Source organism: Molothrus aeneus, chromosome 10, assembly GCF_037042795.1.
Source record: "Molothrus aeneus isolate 106 chromosome 10, BPBGC_Maene_1.0, whole genome shotgun sequence".
NCBI lineage: Eukaryota > Metazoa > Chordata > Aves > Passeriformes > Icteridae > Molothrus > Molothrus aeneus.
Genome location: NC_089655.1, coordinates 16,284,831 through 16,302,162, shown reverse-complemented (window position 1 = coordinate 16,302,162; position 17,332 = coordinate 16,284,831). Strand labels below are relative to the sequence as shown.

Here is a 17,332-nt window from a genome sequence, read left to right as displayed (position 1 = left end):
GCAACATGTTTGGTTTTTGGCTACCACCACACCAAGATGTGCATGAACACCATGCAGAGCTCCTTATCTCTGCACTGCCATCTCCCCCATGATTTATAAAGATTAGTGAAACTTTGTTTAAAGGGACAACTCAAAGCCAAACCAAACCACCGTCCCTTCCCATCACAGCAATATTTTCTCTCCAGAGAACTTCCGTGCTTGTCTTCCCTTATACACTTAAATTGTACAACAAATAATACTTCTGACACCAACCCAGTGTTGCTGGTGGCATCCCACATGCCTGGGCTCTCCTCATGAGAGACCACAAACAATGAGTGGTTCATGCCTGCTTTGCAACACTTCTGAGTAAACACCATTACCTGTGCAGAGGCAGGCCAGGCTGAACTGAAGGGAGCTGAGTTTCCCACTTAGATGCAGATAAAAACTGCTGGGGACAGAATTTATCAATAATAAACCAGAGGGAAATGTAAAGAAATTCATACAAAAAAGTTGCATGACCCCCAAACCAAATATATCAGAAAGAGAAAAAAAAAAAAACCCAAACCCTTTAGAAGCATTTTTATTTAGTCATGGAAAGATAGTACAGAATGAGCCCTCTTTGCAAACTCCAGTAGCCTTACACAGACTCAAATAACACTCTGCATAAACAAAATGACACTGAATATACAGCACTTTCATCCAAAAGGCATGGTGGCACCACTTGGGACTTTGGTCCCGGAAAAACTTTCCCTGTAGATCTGTGTGTCATTTGCAATAATTTTATTTGCTCTTTGTGAAAGAAATGACAGCCACTCGAAATGCAATCACACCCCTCCCACAGGGGCAGCAATTTCCACTGCTCCTGTTATGAATTTCCCAGGAGAGTGTTGAATCTAGCAGCTACCTCTTCATGGCACATGCAAAAGACACCCAACAACTTTTCAGAGTGAGGTGCTGAATTTGCTATGTGTGTGCTACTGACCTTCATTCAGGGACCTTTCCACCCCAAAGAGTGCAGTTCTATGAACAAAGGCAGAATTGACATTTTTTATTAGCTTCAAATCTCCTGACTGCCATCACAGGGGCTTTTTTGTGAAGACAGAGGAAAGGACATTCACTTCCTCAGCTTCTCAAATTACTGTTCAGCTGATAACTTATTTCTAAGCACATCCATAGTTTTTCTCAGGTATTTGGAAAATTAGGATTCTCATGCATGAATATAAAAATAGTCTTGGATTTCAAACTCCATACTCACACAGCAAGAGAACATGGGAAAATATACATATAGAGTTCTGCAATGCAACAGGCCTGAGCGAGAAACACACAAGCTCACACACTTCAGTTGGTTCCTTACAGTCCAACTCAGCATTTTGGTTTTCATGAATCTTGATCAGCTCGAGCAGCTGCCACACCTACCAACCACCTTGGGGTGTCTGGCAAGGGGTGGTAAAGTTTTACCTCAACTCATAGAATCAGTGAGGTTTTGGGGTTGTTGTTCCCCACTGCCCCAAAAAGATTAGTCTGCTCTCAACACTTTTCAAAAGCTGCTCTCCATCTTACACAATCAGATCTATCATGAACATAGCATAGATCCAACATGAAACACAGCATTGCTGTAAGGTAAATAAAACTCAGCTAATGGAGCATTCTGTTATTCATGTATGCAAATGAACTGCTTAGCACTTCATTCACGACTTGGCTGTTGATGTTACAGTGCTGGGGAAAAAAAAAAATTCAGAGGAAATTCTGCCTATCCTGGAAAGCCAGAGGTGAACTTTTATGTCTGTTTTCCATTACTGCCTTTTTGTGAACCAGAGGACATTTTCCCATTAGTTGTGTTTATCAGCTCTGAGAGGAGGCAGATGAATCTAAGCACAAGTCAGAGATTTTCTGTGACTCCTTTGTCTGGCATGGGGATCTGTGTGACAGGGGCTAGCAAGTGTCTGGAGTCACTTCATGTCCTGAGTAGTTTGGGGGCTAAAGCAACACTCATACTCTGCCTGCTTGGTGTTACTGAGTAGTAAATGGTAACTGCCACATGAATTGACTGGATTTTAACCTATAGGAGGTCTTCTCTTACAAAACACCCCCATTCTAATTTAATGTCTATCCAAAGGGGTTTCCTGAACTTGTGTGTGGGAAACACAACTTTCTGCAAACATTTGTCACAGCCTCACTGATCTCAGTGGGTCTGAAGCAATGACATCAGTGGTCTTGGCTCTTCAGTTGCCACCACAGAGCAAGAGGCCCAACTGAATGTCTTGTCAGAAGCACAAAACTTTCTTTTGGCTCTACAGAAATGGCTTTACAACTCTTTACTTTAGGGGAAGGCACTGTCTCTACAGCAGTTGCTTTACCTTTCAGGCTGTGTTCCACCTGTTTGCTCTCCAAAACCAAAGCCTTACCTTTCCCATTTTCATACTCATTCAAACATGTGTTTCTGAAGTCTGACTATGGCAAATACACTGTCAGCTTTTTGTACATCTCTGCCTCAGCAGCAGCCAAGTCCCAGTGTAAACTGCATTTATGTGTCCTAGCAGCGGTCACATGAAGGGGTGTTACTCAAAAGCCAACCCCCAGTGAAGACTTCAGTGTTTCCTGGTCACTGTTACTGTTGAGAGAAAGAACAACAAACAGCACCAGCCTTGTAATGCACCGGCAGAACTAACTGCTGCTTTTTATTTAGTGGAAGGATTCCTGGCCTCTCTTGTCTAGCCAGCACTTCACATGCACCAAAGACCAGCACAAATTCCATAAAGACGTAAACAGTCATTGCTCTGAAGTGAAGAACATAAAAAAGCCAACAAACACCAAAGATGACAGAGCACAGTTACAAGTAAAGAGAAAGTTGCTTCTGATCTGTTCACATTCTCATGGTTTCTTCTATGAATGAAGAAGCAAAGCTCTTCATTCCAGGAAAAAAAAAAAGATTTTTCATTCCACAGATGTTAAACAGTACAATTAACAAAAAAAAAATGCAGAAAGAAGTAATAGGAGTAATTGCTGCAGATAAAGAGCTCAGAGGTGAGCATGGATGGTGCCTTGGGCACTGTAACAGTGTTTTTCATCTGCTGCAGGTCAACCAGAAGCTGATAAAATACCTCCTCTTCAGGGTCAGGAAGATCTCACCCCACACAGGAGTGCTCTGGGCTGGAAGGCTCTGCACTTGTGGCAGAGACTGTCCCTCTTCACACAGATCCTTTGAACACAGACACCTCCCAACCCAGGCACACAGACAAAATTTTAAAAAAGCAGTTGGCAGGCTGCTTCAGCAAGCAATAAGTAAAAAATACGGTTTCTTGGTAAGACTCCTGGGCTGAGCCTACATTCTGTTTCCAAAGACCATTTACACTGACACAGAAAGCAGAGAGCAAGAGTTCCTTCTCAAGGTGGCAATGTCACTTTAGAGCAAACAATCAGAAAATATCCATCTCCTGTGTCAGTCTGGGCTGCTGCTGAGACTCAAATTCTAATAACAAGGCCCTTGTCTTAGGCAGTTTTAGAGGCCACAGACACATCCCATCAGATAATCCCCAGTCCCTGTGCAAGGCCTGCAGTGCCAACAACCTCTCTCTCCTCTGTAGGTCACCAGTGAAGCTCATTACAGGAAGCTGGCTCTGTCCTTCAGCAATGTGACAGGTGATTCTCGAGGAAAGGAACTGTTCTCACTTCCTGTAGGACTGGCTGCCTGCAGAAAAACATCCAGAAAGGGTCTGTCAGCTGAAAGCAGGATTTATTTACAAGACAGAAGCTGCCTGAGGGCAATGCTTGTTCAACTTGTACAGGGACACAAACATCACAAAAAACATGCAGAGAGGCACTTTAACTCCTTTAACTCGTGATGCTGCAACTCAAAACTGCAGAATGCATTTATGGCAGCCCCTTTTCAGGGGATATTGAAAGAACTGAAAGGGCCCAGTTACACTCCCAACAAAAAACATTCCCCATTCTTCTGGTAGAGATTTTTGTACTGCCCTAGCTGCAATGTACCTTAGAACTTGGTACACTGCAAACAGCTTCAGCACACCCATGCAGAGTTGCCTGGAACAGACAGAGAATAAGGATCAGAGTGGATTAAACCACACAACCATGTCCACATGGAACACAGTTGAAAAGGTCTACATCTGGAGATGCCTGTGCTCCCTGTGGAACTCTATTTTCCAGCCATGCTGCCAGTGTCATCCCTGTACCAGCCTGGAAGTGGAAACCACAGAGGATCCCAACATAGCTGATTTTATTTCATATTTATTTTATTTCATATTTATTATATGAAGAGCTTGCTTTTGCTCCAGAGTTCAGCTAACAGCAGGGGCTGCATCTCAGGCAGGAATCTGGCCCCAGGCCTGTAGCTGCACTAAGTACCTGGGCTTCCTCTGCATTCCTCAGGCATTCCACACACTCCATGCTCCAAGAGGAGCAGTCTAGCTAGTTCAGGTAGGTTTACATAAAATCAACTTGTTTCCAGAAAATACACCTGTAATAAATACTAAAATCAAGCTAAAAATGTGCCTCTAAAATAAGTGAATGCAGCAAGTAAAATCAGAAAATCATCTTTTTCTTATCATGTCCATCAGCTATAAAAACTTGCATTTCTTCAGAAATACTAAGAAATCCACAAATTAGTCTTCCACTGGAACAGAGTCTCTTGATATGTAAAATCCTACATACCTATGCAGCAGGCAAATGGGAGGCAGCAACCGCTGGAATCTACTGATTGCTGATATCTGTGCATCTGATACCATTTTTGACCTACAGATGAGTCAGCTAGGAAATTAAAGGAGCAGTAAGCACAGAGCTTTACTGGGGAAACATTAGGGGCTCACTTGCTTCAGATCTCTTCCATGCATCTCTAAGTAACAGCTGAGAATTACCTTTGAGAAACTCAAGTTTCAGTGTAAGTGCTTAAAACCCTTTTTAGTCCTTAAAAATCTGGTCCTTACAACTTTCATGTAACTCTTCCCACCTATAAACACCTGTGTGAAAGTTCCTGCAGGATGGACAAGAACTAATTGGTGCTCTGTGACAAGAAGGCTGGACACATGTACACAGAGTGGAAGATTAGTTGTTTGCAAAATAATTTATTTGCTATTTTTAGCAGGAAGAGCTTAAAATTTAATTGCTAATACTGTCTCGTTGCACATGTGGACAGATAGAAAATGATAGCCTGGATTCCTAAGAAAACTGGGAGAAATGGTAAATGGACTATAGCAAGTTGGAATGCTTGCTATACATTCAGCATACATTCCCAGCAAAGAGGCATAGCGTAAAACAAATAAAACAATAAAAGTTAGAAGAGCTCAAGTAACTGGACTAACAGATCACATATACTGAATCTACAGAGGACCCCAAGTGATCTACTTTAGAGCAATTTAAAAATAAGATATATTTAACACTGTGCCCCTGGAAAGGGATCTTGCTCCAGAGCCTCCTGAAAGCAACACTGGTCTGTCACATCTTTCCTAGGATACTCTCCCCAGGAGTGCAAAGCTGCCCTGAGAAACTAGAACATGCAGAAGATCTTTTTGTGCACACACACACACACACACACACACACACACACACACACACACACTCTCTCTGTACTTTTCCTTCCTTCACTAGGGCTTTTCAATGGGCCAATGCTTTTGGAAATGAACTGAAACAGGAATCAGGGACAGACTCCTGGGTGTTAACACCAATTCCAGTCAGGGCAGAACAGTGCTGCTGTCACAGGAAACAGAGAGCACTCGTGTCAGAGGTAAAACCCAGGGCACATGCAGCAAAGGTAAAGCTGAAAGAGCTGCATTACCTCAGCACAGGAGTGTTGAAGCAAGGAGCCTCCAGGTCAAAACCTCCTTTCACCACCAAGAACATTCCCTTCCAATGCCTCACCTGTACTCCCTGAATGAAACCACACCACTTCTCTGCATGTGCAATTGTGTGGAACAGTGAATGAGCAAGACAGAAGGCTCAGCATACTCTTTCCAGCTCTGTTACTGGTTTACTGGGTTATTTAAACCCTCTTCATTTTCTCTATCTGTAATGAGTAGCTAATGATATACACACATTTCGAGTTTCTTGGGAAGGTATTGACTTACTATGTTTTTGTCAAATGTTTCAAGGTAACAGTTACAGCTAAAGAATAGAGCTAATGTTGCATTGTGATCAAACAATCATCACTAAATTTGTTATGATGCCATGCTCCTGCCATTTTCACTGATGATGGACACAGAGTTGTATTAGAATCCAGCTTTTTCTATCCACACACCTGAGAAAAAGTTTGTTCATTACCGAAGAATGTACTTCTCTTCCCCCTCCACCCCAAAAAACTCCACAGCTGACACTCCACACGTATTTACTGATGTGTGAGCATCCAAGATCAATTTTTCCTCTCTACTGAGCTTGTGTTGCCTGGCTCAAAGCAAGAGTCCATCATTTTCCTCCATCCTCATGTCAAAGCCACCCTCTCTTCTGAACCCCCCACAGATGAAGTACTTTTTATAAACTTCTGCAGGCCACAGCATGGCCACATGGCTCTTGAGTACCAGTCTCCAGCAGAAAGGAGACTGCCAGAAGCAGCACACTGTGCTTGGCTCCCTGCTTACCAAGCTGCCCTGAGCCATCTCCTGGGCTGCCTGACATCTGCCTGACAGCAGATGCTCTTCATTCAGCTGCAGTGTAGACACACCCAGGGATCCGACTTCAAGTTACACCCTAACCCTAACCCTAGGCAGGTAAATCAGCCTAGGGTTAAGGATGGTCCCAAGGAAAAAGCTGTGGAAGCAGCCATGTTGTGGCACTTTTGTGCTCCCCTTGGGATGCCTTTTGCAGCTGCAGTGTGCCTGGAGCTCGGGGCTTTCTGCTCTAAAAACCCTAACCCTAGGCATAACCCTAACCCTAACCCTAGGCAGGTAAATCAGCCTAGGGTTAGGGATGGTCCTAAGGAAAAAGCTTGGAATAGGGTTCTGTAAGATTTAATGACCAGTCTGCAAATCCAGAAGACACAAAAAACCTGAAGAAAAAAATTCTAGATTTCTTAAATGCAAAGTTTTTAATCACAGTCTTGAAGTTCAGCTGCTACTAACCAGCTTCTCATCTTATTACTGTACTTGCTCATGCCTCTTGTTCACATCCACATCGGCATTAATTTAAAGATTTAGACAGTGTTATGCCACCATTCCTTCTATCTCTACAGAAAGAAACTTGAAATACTTATATGAATTGGTTCAAGCCTTGAAGCAGGTTCTGTTACAATTCCTGTCTGGGTACCCTGAAATAAGTTTGGAACATTGCATTTGATGATCTGTGTTAGCTGGGAGGGAAAATGTGGCCTACTTGTGATTGCCACCTTAAAATGTCCTGACTCGTATCTGGAAATTTCGCTCTTGCAAAAAAAAGGGCACTTCTACTGCACTGATTCATCTGTAGGTGTTACTGCCACAGAAAATATCATCTCAGCTGTGCCAATAGTAAAACTTGCCATAGACTGCACCTGAAGGATGCCTGTAGGCAGAGCAATGACAGATGCAGGTCCATTCAGTGGGATGAACAAGTGTCTAAAGAAAAGGAAAAACTCTGATGACATCTAGAGAAGGTCTAATCTGAGACTCATAAGCTTCCCCAAAAACTTCTGAGAATTTGGGTCACTTTTCTCCACCCAGAGACAGGAAAAAGCATGTCTTTTAACTGCTCACATGACAGCCTGGAAATAGGAGCAGTGTTCAGCAAGATATAATTACATGGTTGTACATCCTGCAGATGACAAGCACAATGTCATATACTCCTGGCACATTTGTAGCCTGCGACTTCATTCCTGAAGAGTTTCTACAACGCTCCCTCCTTTCCCACCCAAGGAATGACAAACAGAACGATGGCATTTTCCACTTACTCTGTCTACTCCTTGTAGATCCTGAAGAGCTTGGATGGCTTGATTGTTGGGGTCCAGACTGAGAGAACTGGGGGGCAATGGTTGGGACCTTTCCCTTCCTGGGGCTGCTGCTCTGCCCGTCAGGAGTGCGCGGGATCTTGGGTTTGCTGGTGAAGGCCAGGGCAAAGTCACTGGAGGAGGAGAGGGAAAGGGTCAGCAATGCATGGAGAAACACATCTGCATAGTGAGGCTGCAACCAAGTGAAACCTGCAGTACGTGCTGGGACAGCCTGGCAGGTGCTCAAACCTCAGGGTGGCTGCAAATGGAAAGGAACATGGCACCACAGGCACTGCCTGGGCCGTGCGCTCACTGCACAGCCTCCAGCCTGGCTCTTGACCTGTCCATCCCACCCAAACCTCACTCTGCACAACAGGAGTGAACATGGGCACTTAAATTCCCTGCAAACCAGGAACTGAGCTTTAGCTTGTTTTGTGTTGTATTTATCACATCCAGTGACTCGTTCTGGGGTGCAAAAAATACACAGATATGCTACAGCACAGGCACACATCCTTTTAGGGCACAGACACCAGAATTTCTTCCAGGTACAGGTCAGTCTTGGCAGACATAGGCAGCCTCCCTGGCTCCTGTCTGAGATAAGATTTGTAGAATGCCCTGAAGGCTTTGTCAAGAGAGCAAAAAGCTGTGATGGCATCTTTAAAATAAATTCCCCAAACACACAGGTTCCTTGCTCACACTGAGAACATAAAGCAGGTGCTGCTATTTCACAGCCTGCAAAAATACCATTCTTTAAAATTTAGTCAATAACTGTGTGAGGATACACTGCCCTTCCTTGTCCCCAGCATAAATATACCTTTTCACAGTTAAAAAAATGGAGGCTACCAGGAAATAGCAAGTCTCTAAAATAATTCTGAATCTAAATTAATGTTTGCACTAGTGAGTCGATTTTCTCTTAAAAGGAGAAAAGGTTAAACTAAAGTAACAGCTACATGAAAATTTCATCATATTTAAAAAGGGAAATAAAAGAGCCAAAGGCAGGACATCGAAAGGTGCCGTCTAAAAACCGGGGATTCAAAATATAAAGTCCCCGTGTTATTAGCTCCATCAAAAGAACCCTTTGTGACCATCAGGAGGGGCGATTAGGGGGATTTTCAAGATATTTGATCTCCCCTCCGCCCCTGGGAATGCTGCTGAGTCAGTACTGATTAGCCCTTCCGTAGCCCTGCTTCACCTTGCAGGGAGATTTGAGCAAGTGTTCCTTTTGTATTTTAAATAGCATTACTGTCTGTATTTCGCATATGTATATGCTAACTGTTGAGGGCAGAGACGTGCTAACTGCTCTGCTAAGAACCATCTCTGCAGCCCTCTACCTATGACTATTACAAGTGTTAATACTTGTCTTAGCTTCAAAGGAGGACGTGGCAGATGGCAGCAGAAACAGATTGGCAAAACAACCAAAAAATAAGACTGGCTAGATAAAACCTCAAGGCGTGGACCACGGAGATCTTTAAATATCTTTAGCTCCATATAGCACTGTCATTGTTACTGCTTATTTTGTCATTTAACTCAGTCTGACCTGCATCAGTTGGAACAATAATTTGTTCCTGTGGAAATAAAACAGCTGCAGCAGAAATGTCACTACTAAGGTCTCATTCTTCTCTCCAATTGATTTTGCATCTTTTCACTCAACTCTGTGCAGTTAAGTTCCCAATTTACTCTGCTAAGGAAGAGGGGAAAGAGAAATGACCACTTCCACAGCCCAACTCAGCCCTCCTTTTCTCATACATACCTCTCCTAGGAAGGTCTTGGTATTTGCCAAACAGGTATTTGCCTCCAGGAAGGAGGCAATTCTTACAGTGGACAAAACTATGAGCAAAGACGTGATTTATTAGTCCTGTTTGTTTTGCAAACAAATTATAGTCTGCGTCCAGGAGTGAAAGAATGAAAAGGCAGGTCTAGTTGCAGGCATTGCAACACCAACATATTAACAAAAGACCCTTGACACAGAAAACCCTGTGCTCTCTTCGACTGAGAATGGCTGCATTCCTGTATCTGTAACTCAAGGCTGCGTTTGGAAATCCAAATTACTGCATGCATGCTGAGGAAACACAGGGTGAAAAGATATGATCTTCCTCTGCAGGATACTGCACCTGTGCCTTCACTTCTATAAATCCCATCCTAAGATTTAGACATATGTTTGTGAACAAATATTAAAAATTACTGGGAACACACCTTTTAATAATAGGTTATGTAGAGAAGCAAAGCATCTCACTAAGGTGGGGGACAAGATGCTACCAGTTTTACTTGCTTCCTGGAAGCAAAGCCTGAAAAATAATATCCCTATCTCCACCACAAAGCAAACAACTTGGTGATAAATTTGTATGGTCTGTTATTCTATGCATTTCTATTATGTGCTTAGCTACTGTTACAAGAGACAACAGAAACAAAACCAGTAATGCTGGCCCAGAGGTGTGACTCCTAATCACTTCAGCTGAAACCAGTGACAGTTTGTTGACAATGTATAATTGCTCAGATCTCCCCATGGAAACAGTACAACTGGGGAGAAAAACCCAACCAAACAACCAGAGCCACACCAGCCCCCCAAAAACCCCCAAACCACACACTGGCATCTGTAGGCATGAAGGCAACAAAGTTCTAGACACAGAATCTTTCTGAAGTGCTAGAGCTGTAATTGACACAAATAACCAAGCATCTCTGAAAAATCAGGTGCATAAAGAGTTGTAAAAGCTTTCCTTTAACACATCTCCACCCATTCTGTGTTTTAGTTCTGGAACATATTTGCTTTTAAAATTTGTCTACACTGTTTAAAACCTGGCCCAACCTAATTAGCTATAGGAAAAAGCTGTTAATGTCTGAAAGACAAATGCAGACTCTGAAAACTTTGGTAGACTTTAGTCCAATTGCTAATTAATTCCTTGTTCTCATCCAAGATATAACATCACAGTTGTACACGTGATGGCAGACTTTAGTCCAATTGCTAATTAATTCTTTGCTCTCATCCAAGATGTAACATCACACTTGTACACGTCACAAAGGCTTCACAGAGGGCCTAAGGTGAACACAATAAGTAGGATAAGGAGAGCAAGACCTTTAATTTTACAGGAATGATTTCAAGGAAGAGTTGAAACCCATTGCTGGGTGATCTCATAACTTTGCCTCCTTTGCTATACCCATCTAGTGGATAAATGAAGGACTCTGGTGAGCAGTGCTAGCAACTCAGCATGTTTAAGCACTCTTAACCCACTTAAATGCTTCATTTTTCTTCCTTCTGCATGTTAATTCCTGTTCCCACAGTCTTACCTATTTCTTTACTAATAAATGATTTTCATGGACTACTGTTGAGTCATATAAGGAAGCAATCAGGAAGTTTTATTTTCAGAAGGCTGCATTGAGCATACATGTGAAGTTCATTAATAATGTCTTGCTTGAGACTTCTCTCATTCTGAACCAGATGCTTAGAAATTGAGCAGCTGCCTCTGGCAGAGCAAAGGGTATTTTGTTTGGCAAGCACAACCACAGCTATCTCAGGCCAGACTACATCACACATCAAGTAACTTCACAGATCTCTTTACAGCAGCATGGAATTAGCTGGTAAATCCTGTCAGACTTCTCTCACAATTTTAGGTATTCTCTGGATAGATCATACCTGTGTGATTGACCATTTACTCTGTCCTCAGTGAAGTCAGCAGATTGAGAAGATAAGGTATCACCAGCTGGGATGTGTTGGTCCATTCTATGGCCTGATGCAAATACTTCAGATGACTTCATTTCAACTGCTGCTTAAAAAAGAAACACAGTTCAGTGAGGAGTTGTCTCCTTACAGTTTTATTAGAAATACAATCAAGTCACAACTCCTGCTGTATGAAGGGAACCTTGAGGTTTTGGCAGGCTACTGAGTTTGTGTGGCAGAGTGTATTAGGGCTCATCACCTGAGCAAAACAGCTCTAAGTGTGGTAATTTAAGCCCTCTGCAGTTGGAAAATAAAACTGGCTACACTGTGCACTTGCAATGGGATAGGACCATGCAGACCTGCAGTTAACACACATCAGCTACACCCAATATCTCATTAAAGCCACAGGAACACAACCCCTTGTAGTTGTTGTACATGTCCACAGTAACAGGGCTACTGCAGACAAAAAGAAGTGTTTTACACTTATGTTAGACTCAATTTCTGCCCTACACTAATGGGGAAGTGAAGGGCACTCAGTTTGCTTAGAACCACAAGGCTACCAAGATGTGCAAGTTCAGTGAAAGTTTAGGGAAAATCCCTAGCTCCATTCCTGCCATGCTCAGGACAGGCTGCTGTCCTGGTTTGTTCTCTCATGCTGATAAGAATGCAGATCAGGTGCACTCTCAGACAGGCATTTTGCTGCCCAGCACATGTTCTGTCTGGCATTCAACATAGTAAGTGTAGGAAGATGACCAGGGCTCATCTTTGGTCCACAAGTTTTCTGCCCACAGGAGACAAAAGAGTGCAAGAATTACTGATTCTTTACCAAAGGATAAAGGGGGAGAGGATGGACCCAGACAAAATCAGACCAATTCAAGAACAACCAAATATTTCCAGGAGGACATTAAAGAACAATGCTCATTTTTGGTAAACAAAAGAGGATCAAGGTTCCTTGAGGCTAAACTTAGACTCCTTGAGATAGCCCCTTGAGGAGGCTAATTGTTCACATGAAGCTTTTATTCTGTTTTTTTCACTCATTGTCTCTTACTATTCATTTCGTGACTTGGCTGCATGAAACTCTGAATCCCAAGGTACTCATGTGATGCTGGGAAACAAATATTCTGAAATAAGGCTCCTGGTACTGCAGAATGACCATCAGACCAAGATCAGAAGTCAATAAACAGCATATTTATTACAGAGCAGAGATGTTTGGCAGAGTATCATGAAAGCCTCTAGAAGCAGTACCATTATTTTTACACATTTCTGTTCCCTGCTGTATCTTAGAAGGCAACAGAAGAGAAAGGGCTTATTTTCCATTGTCTTAAATTAAAGCCTTTTTAATTTAAATATTACAATCCCCAATGCCTTTTGGAAACATGGAGATATTCAAAGACCCAGCTCAATTATCATCCTGCAGAATAAAGTCCTGTCACTGGCATAACAACCAGGGGCTCCAGCAGTGCAGTCTCTCTTTTCTCTTCTTTTTTCCTTCCACCTCATTTCTAAATCTCAAAAGATAAGAAAGACAAGCACATATGTCACTGCTACTTGGAAAAACCCAAAACAAACCTCAGGCCATCTTTCAAGTAGCTCAGTGTTATTTTATAGCCTGGATTAATGCTAGGAAAAATTTCCTCCGTTACAGACAAAAATTATTTGCGTTTTTACATGTATAATGTATATATAATGTATAATGTATATTCTGACCTCAAAGATTTTTCTACAGGAAAATAATATAATCTAGTAGTCTTACTAGTATCCATCTGCATATAATTTTGACTGAAAGCAGCTAATAGAATGTTTTAAACAGAGGCTACAAGCAAAGTTCTGACAAAATGAAACATTTAAGCTGGCAGAAATATCTTCAGCATGAACACTTTAAATCAATATTCATCAAAAACTAACAACATTTGCTTTGCTGACTGACTCAGGCTGCCTGTATAAACCTCTTGACAAATCTCTACAAAACAAACTATCAGACAGCATCAGTAGCATAGCAAAAGTGACAGAGGTGAGTGCATGCATCTCACTGGACAGAGATCAAAATCTGTTCACTTAGGCTCTGGATGGCTGCAAAATGCTTTAGGAACTGCATCCAGTTACACTTTAAAACACCAAATAGGAGCACCCTTGATAACTACTTGGCTTAATTTCCTTTACAAAGCACAGGTATGTAAAAATCCATTCTTTTTTTCCTACTCTGCAGGAACACTGCCAAGTCAGTATGCTTTTACTTGGTTTACAACCTTTGCTGGTGTGAGTTGCTGACCAAGGGCAGCCAAACCCCCTGAGCTGTACTCAAGGTGTTACTGTGCACAGAGAGGCTGAGAACAGCAGCTCCCATTGCTGCACAACAGCAAGAACCCAAGTGCCCATCGTGGACAGGAGCTTCTCCTGCTCCTGTCCTCCTCTCTTTCAGCATGTTACATTTATCAGCTCTGGGCATTACGCAAGTGAATTCCTGTCTGCAAGACCTCGGTTACTTCTCTCAGAATCCTTTTCATTTCCTTTAGGAAATTTAAAAAAATAGAAGAGAAAGTAAAAAGTATGCTATTCCTTTACTGCTTCAAAGCATATTTTTCAGAAAAGAAAAGGCACACTTTGTCTGAACTTATTAATTATTCTGTTCCGGATATGCTGCAAGATCCTTTATCTGTGATTGCTGAGCAAATTGCCTTAGATCTGCAATTGCAAATGTTAATGAATCCCTGCAGGAAGGTTGAAATTCCAACATCCAAAGTTGCAGAATCTCATGGATATCAGAAGTTTATAACCTTTTAAATTCCATCAAATGTTTCTGAGCTCTCAGGCCTAGCCGAGTTTGCATTAATTTCAGCTGAAGCTGCAAGGGCAGAATCTTTAGCAGCATCACCCACAATGCAGCCACACAGCACCAGGCTGCCCATCCTCCACAGCCCTGGATGGTCTGAATGCAGTTGCAAATCTCAGCAGATAACTGCAGCTGCCTTCAGCTCTAACACTGAGATCCAGCCAACAGAGCCTGCAGGTGCCAGCAGACAGTGATTCATTTAGATCCAAACAAGGGATATTTGATCAAGCAAGGGCCTTTGCCCATTGGGAAGTGCACTGCCTCTGGCTGCAGCTCCTTTCCTGGGCAGGGGACACTGCAGAGAATCCTTCACACAGTGGAAGCCCCGGGTCTGATCCTTGGCACTCCCACAGGAAGCAAGATGGAGCGAGGCAAGTGAGACCATTGGTGTCTGCTGGCCACACGTTCCCTTCTGTGGCCACTCTTCAGCTGGAGCTGGAGCCTGCTGGGTGCCCCAAGGCCCTGCAGACTGACCCAGGCTCTATAAAGAGAGGGCCATTGCCACACTACACTAAAAGAATCCCCAATCTACAACACATAGTCCAGGCCCCCCACACCTGCCCCAGCCAAGGAAGACGTCAGCAATTAAGAACAGCACCCACAGGCCATCCTTACATGAGGGGGAAATGCAGAAGTCAGAAATGCTGGACTGTCTCCCACCACAAGTGGAAGAGGAACCACTTGCTGGAGACTGCAGCTTCTCATCCCTCTCGTGACAGGAACTGGAACCGTTTTCTGGCCTGGAGGAGAAAGGAGAATGCAAGGTGAAATAATAAGTATAATATAAAAAGTTTAATCAGAGTAAATTCTAATTTCTTCTAATTGCCTGTAATGACATAGTACACACTGAAGTTATTTTAAATTTCATATTGCAAACCAGTATTAAGGATGTAATTAAACTGTTTGACTGTAGCTCTCCCAAACCAGCTGACATCAAACATATTTGAAATTAATATTTTTTCCTACTGCAATAAAAGAGCTGAGGAAAGGAAACCATAACTCCAGTCTGCAGTCTGAAAACCATAACTGCAGTCTGAAGACCCAAAATACCATCATGACACTTAAAGAAAAAGACAGTAGAAATGGGCCTGAGACATCTTCAATACTTAGCTTTTTCAAGGGTTTAAGATTTGCTTCTGAATGTTCCAAGGATTTCACTTTAAAGAGCAATATGCAACACTGACTTAAAACAAATAAAACTCTTAATTTCACAAGTGAAAGGGATCAGTGGGAAACTGAAGCAGCTGAAGGACAGAACAGAGACACAATTGCTTACTAGTAAGCAATAAAACACAGCACAAATGAGAGGGTGTGAAAAGTGTGTGAAAAGAAGAAAGAAGTTGGCAGACATGGAAAGTTTCCCTGCCCAATATCAGGTTAAGGTAACTAAACCACATATTTAGTAAAAAGGATGCAGTCCAAGGAGGCAGTTAATGATTTCACAGCTAAATTTCACAGCTATTTCCTTCAGTTTCTAAGGAAATAGCTAGCAGAATATTAAGTAGTTCAGGCCCCCTTGAGTGATCTCAGCCAGCGAGTCTTTAAAGAAGGAGGGAAAAATGAAAAAAAGAAAAAGAAGGCAGCTTTCCAGTATTTCCTGACTCCCTCAGCTCCATACAGCAAGAGCTTGTCCATACAGAGATCCCATGACAATTCATCTGAAGTAACTAGAGCCTTGTCTGCACTGGGAAGTCATAGAAAAATTAGCATGAAATGGCTGCTTCATGTGCAGTGGCTATTCTGCATTAATTTTCTGTGTGAATACTTCTATTCAGCACTAAAGATCTTCACCCCCCTCCATTTTGGAGGTATGAACCAACAACTCAAAGAGACACGTTATAGTATCTCCTCAACTGCTTCCTCTTTCATGATGTTTTTAAATGGAATATATTACATTGAGTCTCACATGAAGAACTTCAAACAAGTTATATTCACTTCAATTTTGAATGGCAGTATTTACAAAAATTTTTAATGCAGTTTAACCACTCTGCTGAATACGAGACTCCAGATAATTCAGATGAACTGTCCTGGATTGTATCTGGTAGACAAGCTGTATCCAGGGCAAAAGTATCTAACATTTTTCATAATATTTCACATGATACAAGCCACTTAAATTATTTAAACTACAAAATACATCCAGTTCAGATATTGCTTTCAAATTAAGGCAGCTAAGTTTTATTGTCTTCCTCCTGCAATAATTTCCAAGTGAGTATTTCCTTATTTTAGTAAATGAATTTGTACTAAAATTAGAACAGCATAAAAACCATCAAAGCTTGTCCTTTTTTGCTGCTGTCCTTTTTTGTAGTTCGAGGATGTCTTCATCTACTCACTGCAGTTTCCTGCACACAAATTAGTTAGGTACAAAGTACAAACTTCTCATTCAGGGTGGTACCGATTGTTTCCTGCTTAAAACATGGAAGCATCAAACACTCATAGTATTTCTACCATTTGGGCAGAGCAGGAGGGAAATTAATTTTCACATATTTTCACAGTGTTGGATTTCTGCTGTTTATATTTCTCCTCTGTAGTTTGCATAGTGAGGCAATCTGTAAAGGCTGCTTCACACCATCAAACTAACACTTCTCTTAGACCAAGAGCTACCAGAACCAGCATGATAGAAATGTGGTTTTAATTTGTATCCAGCAGTTACCTGCAGCCGTCTTGCAGAGGCACAAGCTGCACAACTGAGAGGATTCAAGTTGTGCCAAATACAAGACTCGAGTCACTCCAGGATCCTGGGACATTAAGTTAACACCCTGCCTGGGTAGATGGTGCTAAAGAGAGGCAGCAATCACTTCCAGAGATCATTTCTGATGCAAAAATTGCAGTGCAGTACACGATACAGGGAAATAAAAGGTACTCCCGTGGGTTTGACACAAGTTTTTTGACTTCCCAAAGGGAAGTCAGTTCATTTTCACAAGCTTGGTTTTATCTCCACTTACAAAGCAAGAATGTAAAGCTTAGACAC

The 17,332-nt window shown here is 42.2% G+C and overlaps 1 protein-coding gene across 2 annotated transcripts in view; it reads right to left on the bottom strand.

Annotated features, from left to right (window-relative positions):
• Positions 1–543: 543 nt before the first annotated feature.
• Positions 544–17,332, bottom strand: part of ARMC9 (armadillo repeat containing 9) — a 59,871-nt gene continuing 43,082 nt past the window's right edge. For both annotated transcript variants that reach the window (XM_066556484.1, XM_066556485.1), the window contains 4 exons: positions 14,980–15,104; positions 11,511–11,640; positions 7,847–8,016; positions 544–3,667 (listed from right to left, as the gene is read on the bottom strand). In XM_066556484.1, coding sequence (XP_066412581.1) covers positions 3,645–3,667; positions 7,847–8,016; positions 11,511–11,640; positions 14,980–15,104 — 448 coding nt within the window. In that variant the 3' untranslated portion in view covers positions 544–3,644. The remainder of the gene's footprint in view (positions 3,668–7,846; positions 8,017–11,510; positions 11,641–14,979; positions 15,105–17,332) is intronic.